This window comes from Mya arenaria, chromosome 17 (assembly GCF_026914265.1).
Source record: "Mya arenaria isolate MELC-2E11 chromosome 17, ASM2691426v1".
NCBI classification, from domain to species: Eukaryota; Metazoa; Mollusca; class Bivalvia; order Myida; family Myidae; genus Mya; species Mya arenaria.
Window position 1 is genome coordinate 46,551,458 of NC_069138.1, and position 8,072 is coordinate 46,559,529.

Consider the following 8,072-nt stretch of genomic DNA (forward strand, 5'->3'; position numbering starts at 1 on the left):
TCTAACTCGACATGAAAAAAAAGAACAAAAAATCTTAGGTATACATTCAAACGTTCGAACAACGGCATCGTCTGTACGTTGTCACACCGTTATGCAATATGATCTAGGTCTTCCAAACTGACGTGTTCTGCTTTTAATGGACATTATATCTTACTTAATCTTAACCCTTTAAGTTAAATCCTCGTATATGCTGACATTATTTTGATGGGCTATATGCTGAAACTGACTAAACACAATCGATTCTCAGTTTCCTCGCTGCGCTGCTCAAGCGTCCAACAACTACTATCTCCAGACATCGAATGAGAAAACACCTTGCGTCCCTGCGACATCAAGTTTTGCCATTAGAATACAAAAGCCATATGTTGTGCCGAGTGTGAATCATGGTACTACTCTTATTGTATTTACATAAAGGATGAAATGTTTCTGCCCTTCATCCGCGAAATATAATGACACGTGATTCACCTTCTCCTGTGGTATACCAATCTTCGCAATCAGTTTACTTGAACAAGTGTACCACAGTTCGTCATCAAGCTGCTTTCTGTGCTCAGTAGCGCCATCACCGACTGTGAAAGCATTTTTTACATATCTTATGTCTCGAGTATTTAAAAATCATGCAGCAGCTCATTTTGTTGTAACAGTTTTAGACCACCATGTTCCAGTCTCAAACCAAGACAACAACATAAACTTCGAACAAAAATATAATGGTCGCAAGTCGTAAAACACAGAGTGTCACCAGCTCTAAGAAAAAGTGTTTGGACCCTTATCGACTCAGTTAAATGTGACATTATCAGCGGATAAAAAACGTCTAAATATCTATGCATTCGTCCATATATGACACGGATGTCATGCAACTTAAAACTAACTTAACTGCATATCGTAAAGATAGCCCAACCGGTTATGGCGGAAGAGCTCTACTTGTGAAGGACACACTTTCCAGTAAACCAGTGGAGATCGAAACCCCAAGTGACATGGTTTACCAAACGCAATGAATGCATCAAGAAATAACAATTAATCATGATATTACCGAAAACTACATCAACGAGCTATATTAAGCCATCGCTTAAGTCTTGCCCAAATTCTAGAAAGCTACGGTCTTATTACAGGCGATCTTAACCCACTTGACATTGACTAGCTTCATCACAAGCCATCAGAATTGAAACAGTTTAAAAGAACAGTACTTCCTCCATAAACCTGAACTTGGTCTTTCACAGGTTAAATTTCCTATACAAAGTAACAACACACTAGATGTATTCCAACCAATACGCCCTCGGATCATAAACAGGCGCAAAGCAAATATTAAAACGAATTTGCAACAATACAGAGCCCACAGGGATGAAGCCATCCTTCGATCTCAATGGATATGAGGCGACCGTCACGACTAAACAAATGTTGGTTTCGTCGTTTAAAAAGGACTGGCTCTAGCACAAACTCGGATACACACATGAGGATAAAATGCCAGGCCCAATATACATGTAGAGCAGCTAAGCATAACATTGTAAATGGTATGTTGTCAAATGTCTTACATTCTTCATGACCAGTTTTCCTTCGTGTCCATGATTGAGACCTCAATTGACAGTCACACAGCAAGCACTTGTCTCTCCAGTGTTCAGGAAGTGTATTCACTCAACACCGTCAAACTGCCGTGCGCTATCACTTACTTCTTGTATGATGTAAAGTACTCAAGAACAGTGTCTAAAGCAACGTCATGTGTCATTTCGATTCTTTAATTATCCTAAATGGTAACCAACATGTTAATCGCGTCTGCCCCGATAAAATATCAATTGCCTGTCTGTTCGCCTACTACAGCTTGCTAGATCGGACCATTAAGAGCCAGGTGGACGTAATCAGCAGTTATAAGCTGGACAACCTCGGAACTTGGGAACGAGATTAGCTAATGTCGGTCCATCTGGGAAAATGCTTAGTCATCCATGTCTGCACTAAATGTAACATCCACCAAATTCAGAACACCGTCGATGGATTTAACCTCTCTACTACGAACTCAGCTAAATAACTTGTAGTATCTATCGCTCATGACCTATCAATGTCAATATCATGTAAAACATTTACAAGAAGGCAAACGCATCCATGACTTATATCAGAAAAGTTATCTCGTCAGGTCCTACCAAAGCTAAGGCAAATGCTTACAGTACTTATATTCCGCCAACTGTTCGTATTCTTTTACCGTATGGGCAACATTTACATATACGCCCTTTCAAACTAACTCGAGATGGGCCAACCTTAGGGAAGCTATCTTGGTTTAGCATTATTATTCAAGGACCAGTAGCGTCAGTAATATGTTTACAGAGTTTGAGCGGGGAACCCTCCAGTGCCACCGATACAATTACAATGTAAATGTTAATTATTCTATTCAAGATCGTAAACAACCTTTTCGACAACAGACTAAACCTCACTTAGACTAGCAAGAAACTCCACAAGTACCAGCAATATACCCTACTTTCAGCAAGGAAATCAGCCTACTCATGAAACTTATATCCAGCATCCAACGTTCTCTGGACCTGGCTGTCACAAGATGTAGTCAGCCAGCCCATTCCCGATGGGTGAAGGTCGTCCCTGTGTTAGACTGTGAGCATCTAAACACCCAACTGCTGACTGTTTTACCGGCGCAATTTAAACGTTTATTAAGAAAGCTTTTAATATGTACATTTGGCTGCGGGCGCTCAGTATTGAATCCATATCGCGGGAATACTTAGCTTCAAGGATGCGATACTGAAGATGATGATCAAACTCTTAAAGGTCACATGATCATCACACCTGCTATACTGGCAACAAAATGTTACATGGATAAGATCGCTTGATTTAAAAACTAACAAAAAGTAGGGAAGATATTAAGAATGTTTTTTTTTTACTTGACTTTACTTTAATCTAAAACACATAAATAAATATTTGTTGATGTGTTTCTTTATTTTCTTACTTGTAAATTAAATATGCACTTAAATTTGTTACCCTTCAGGAAATGGCCGAGTATTATTACAGTAGTTCTAGTCAAAGTAAGTTAAATTTGATTTGTCTTTCAAATCCATATATAAACAAGTGAACCCATTTTTTAGTTAAGTGCAACATTAGTGAGTGAACAATTGAAAAATATCTTATACATATCAACTTAACCTTTTGGAGATATTTTTACATAAAACAGGTCTCATTGACATAGCAGAAGAGTATGCTGACTGTGAAAGAGAAACAAACGACAAGCAGCCCATTGCTAAAGTAGTTGGAATTGTGGAGTTCAAGCCAAGCTACATTGTTGAGGGTAAGTTAGTTTTACAGAGCGTACGAATTGTTTGCAAATTGTTGCAGCTTCTATATCACTGATATTTTATTAAAATATATTTTAATTCCAGGTCATTACAGGGTCATTTGGAATAAAAACGGTCGTACATTTTACTCCAATAACTGCGTTCACTTGGAACTCGAAGGCGAAATATTTGTCCGGCAGCCTGGCTATTACATCGTTTCTTCGCAGCTCATTCTACATCGACAAACGGAGACAAGCACACCGAACAATGAAACCAGGCCAACAACGTTCATTCATCAAGTAAACCTGCTCTCACACATGTATGGCACGACAGGTGTGTTGATGCAAACCAAGAAATCAATTGAAAGACATAATGGTTATTTTTTTACCAGTCTCTTGTCAGCTGTGTTCAAGTTGAACAAGAATGACAGGCTCTCTGTTTCTGTATCGCACCCTGAATTGTTAAACATTGACAATCCCAATGATCATTTCCTGGCTTATTACACGTATGATCTGCCAAACTAAATAAGAGTTTATGTATTTTACTCAACTTTAAGATTCAAAGAATAAGCTATATGAAATGCTGCCTTATACGCCTACTACGCATTGCCTCTAAATCTCTCCATTATAGAACTACTTCTCTGATTAAAAAAACACACACACATGAGATAATGTAATGGTGTACGTTCCATCATACCCACGAAATAATTATATTAGTGTGAAACCTGTATGCTTGAAACATCATGCCAAAATGTGTTATTTAAGCTACCTTGAACTTGGTTTATATTTCTCCGAGAATTACTTAGGATGTGTTTAAAACTAACAATTCGTGTACATAACATAAACAATTGTGTTACGGAAAACTGAAACATGTTGTTATTCTGTTTCTTTTTAATGCAAAACGAACTGTTCTCCAAATCAATTTCATTTTAGCGGTATCTTGCACTAAAACAAAGTCACCGTGCTTTGGGAATCAGTGAATGTGTAGTTAAAATGACTGGAACGATGGTTTGTGACAATTGTAGATTTTTTGCGAATTAAGATGAGTATGATTCATACATTTATCCAAAATGTTAGGGTTACTTTAATTAATCTTTATTCAATAGTTCTTTTGTATAAAATGGGAATAAGGGTTATGACTTGGTTTCGGGTTTTATGCTTTACTATATATTTGTGTGGTCCTTTGGTATCATTCGTTATGCTTATTGTTTAGCTCGATTGTGAAGATGGTTATGCATATGCATTACTCCGAATCGATTTGGGAAAATGCATTTATTTTAGATAAATAAAAACATGCTCTTGGTTGAGCTCCACACCGGGCCTCGAGTTATTGGGTGTCGGGTGGATACCCATACCAATTGACCATTCACACCCTCGGATCCTAGAAATTTGATAAAATACCACTTAAGCTGACACTGTGACGTTAAAGTTAATGTACCCTTCCGAAAAAAGAGTGGTATAGATGTCCGCCTCTTCTCTCCTGGAACGGACTCGGGAGTTATTTACTCCCAAAGTATGTTGACATAATAATATTAAATGTAATGTAATTTGCTATAGATTGATATAATCTAACATTGATATATTATTAGGTAATGCTCTCTAGGTATAAAAATTCAAAATGAAAGTTGGATGTCTAATTAACAGTTTATTCTATTTGATGTTTACCATGAATGGTGCTTCCTAATTTTCTAAGTCATCATACTTGCAATATGTATTATGTATTAATACGTACAAAAAAGTGTAAAATATCTTAAAACTATACATAGAAGTTATTGTTTAGCATCTGTGCATTTAATGTTTATATATAATGTGTTTATGCATTTCTGTTCATCATGCATCTATTCATGAATTTACTTTGTGTTCCTTCAATGTTTGTTTTTTTCTTTACTGAAATTATCATAATCATGCAAGCGTCCGTATATCATCTACCACAAAATATCATAAGATCCGTAAAAGAATTGACGTGAACATATTTTTTTTCAGTCGAGGTGTGGGACTATACGTTTCCCTCTCTCAATTTTACACGGACCATGGGTATTGCTAATGCTGTGCATGTCTGAGTATCTAAAAATGCTCATCTTGGGGATTTTCGTACGTGGTATATCGCTCTTTACTCCAGATATCTCCATCAAAAAGCCGCTAAAAAGTTGAAAACTAGTGAGCTTTTCAAAACCATAATATTATATCATATAGGTACTCTGATATTGATACGATATTAAGATCTTGTGCATGTCTTTACTTGTTTAAGAACCTTTTATTTTAAAATACTTGTGTCTGTATTAAATAAAGCTTGAGCTTTTTAATTTTGTGTTATCAGAAAAGGGAAGCAAATCTTGTGTATCGTCTTAAAAAGGAACCGTCTGCTTATCTCACCGTAGTAATACGGAACATGAGTTGGTTAATAGTAAGGGAAGAAATGTGACACCTAAATACACATGATCATATGCGTTATGTCAATAGGTAAAAGAAAAGCGGATATAACATATCTTGTTTCAATTTTATAAAGAAAGATTTGTTTAACAAAAACTTAAACGTTACTTAAGCTTGGTTTATAATAGTATTAACAATAATATATGTTTGCTTTTTATTTAGTTTTTGTTGCCACTTATTATTAAGTTATGCGGAATACTTTTAAATTATGTTTGCAATCGATTTAAAGTTATGCAAAGGTAAAGATGTTTTTAAAAAGAAGCTGTTAAAATTTAAATTTAATATGCTTAGCCTTTTCCCATATTTTCGTTTCTTTTAAGCTGGAACATAAATATGTACTAAAAAAATTGCTTCCCTGTAAGGCCTTTCATGAAATGTTATTTTTGGAAATTGTGGTTACTTTGACATTATGCGGTTATATGACATAATGGATTCTTTATATGTAATACAATATCTAACATTTGCATATCATTTGAAACAAACTCAGTTGAGGAAATTATCAGCCAATCCTGTTTGAGTTGTTCGTAAAAGTAATTATCGAATTAAGAAGGAAATAACGGCAGTCGAATTACCAAAATAACAAAGAATAAGTTGTAAAAGATGAAATAGGAGCCTTTATTCCATACTTGTTATACCTTGTGATCTTAAAAGCGATCTGACAATTACCATGCTATGTTGTGTTGTTTTATTAATTATGTTCTTGTCTGACTTTTTCAATCAGCCAAATTACTTCTTACTTGAACTTGATTTTAAAATGAAATGGAAATACTTTATATGTCAGAAAAACAACAGTTTTGTGGTTAGTATGTGAACCGATATGGGACTACGGAACAAAAAACTATATCGGGTGAGAGGGAAGCTCGAATCGGAAGATGATTTTTTGTGCCTAGTATTTCTCATTTCGGGTCACCTATTATATTTATTACCTAACGTATAAATCACGTCGATAACCTGTTACAATTGATCAATGTTTCATTTATTCATCGGAACCGTAAAATTAACCCTAATTTTGTTTGATTAAAATTAGGAGTCACGTGATCACCGAATGTCCAGTCGGTGCTTTTGTACAAGGCTTGCCGAGTAATAAAGCATAGTATGAACAGGGTTTGAATTCGTTGAAATTGTGTATATTACACAAAGTAGGGGTTCAAACACATGGTTTTGAAAATGTGAATATGAATATTTATGCATTTATAGATGCATTACGTTTAATTTATGATGTAACATATAACAAAACGCATGCCAATCTTTGTTTCTGATTTATATTACCGATTCATTGCCGTATATTTTATCATGGTTGCCTCCTGTCCAGTATAGTGAGAATGAACCCAACGTTACATGATGGTATAACGTTCAATGCATGCAAGAAAGAAAATATTCAAACATGAGTGTTTTTCATTTCTCAAACAACTTATCTTTACCGTATGTATCATTAAAAAGTCAGTGAGAGTTCATAACCTAACGTTAACAGTTTGATAGTTGAAAAGTAAGATCTTAATTAATAAACTAAAGTTTACGGATTCAGAGTTGAAAATATTTTTAGTTTTAATTGCTATCACGGTGGAGAATACATGTGGCGTATTGGTCAAGTGTACGGTAACGATTGTAAGACTCAATTCAGCTAGGGTTTTTAAAGATATCTTTCTTAATACTGGGGATTTTTCTGTTATATAAAGACTATAAACATTAATGTTATGACTTTTTGAAACAAAATACAAGTAAAAGCGCTTTCGATATTGGTCATATTTGCAATTTGACTAAATCATTGTTATTGAAATGCGTACTTAGTCAGTAAGAAGTACATTAATATAAAACAGGTATACCATTTTTTCATTAACATGTGTTGCGTTTTAATGCCGCCTGGGCAAATTTAGACCCGAGGTATTTTGGACGCGTTTTTGGTAATTGATAGCATTCATCTTTTTTAACGAAATGCCATTAGTTTGTGTTGAAAAGAACATTAGACATATCAATTCTGTATTTAATGCAACCCTTATCAGTAAGCGATCTTCACTAAGGTAAATAATACCGAAATCGGTCTCTTTCAAAAAAGACATCCTGTCCGTCAGAAGTTATTTTTACTGAGGATATTCACGTTGTGATTCATTCTTAATATAATATGAATAAAGACTGTGTTTAAATTTGATTATTTCCAAATGATTAACTGATATTGGAATGTTTAAAAAAAGGTGGTAAATTCAACTTACAGTATTCATTTACTGAGGTAATATGTAGAAGATAAATCCTTGTTTTTAAGTGTAAGATCGAAACATATTTTACCAAGTGAGCACCAAAGACAATATTTCACGAGTGGCGTACTCGTGAACTATTTTCTGATGGCGTTCACGAGGTAAAACATATTGTTATCTTACACTGGAACATACATTTA

General features: G+C 34.9%; 1 protein-coding gene across 4 annotated transcripts in view; it reads left to right on the forward strand.

The window, feature by feature from the left end:
• Positions 1-8,072, forward strand: part of LOC128223930 (uncharacterized) — a 73,353-nt gene that overhangs the window by 23,854 nt on the left and 41,427 nt on the right. For 3 of the 4 annotated variants that reach the window (XM_052933416.1, XM_052933413.1, XM_052933415.1), the window contains exons 4-6: positions 2,972-3,008; positions 3,155-3,268; positions 3,360-3,587. In XM_052933416.1, coding sequence (XP_052789376.1) covers positions 2,972-3,008; positions 3,155-3,268; positions 3,360-3,587 — 379 coding nt within the window. Of the gene's footprint in view, positions 1-2,971; positions 3,009-3,154; positions 3,269-3,359; positions 5,123-8,072 lie in introns of those variants that run through there. The other variant, XM_052933417.1, reaches the window with a different exon arrangement.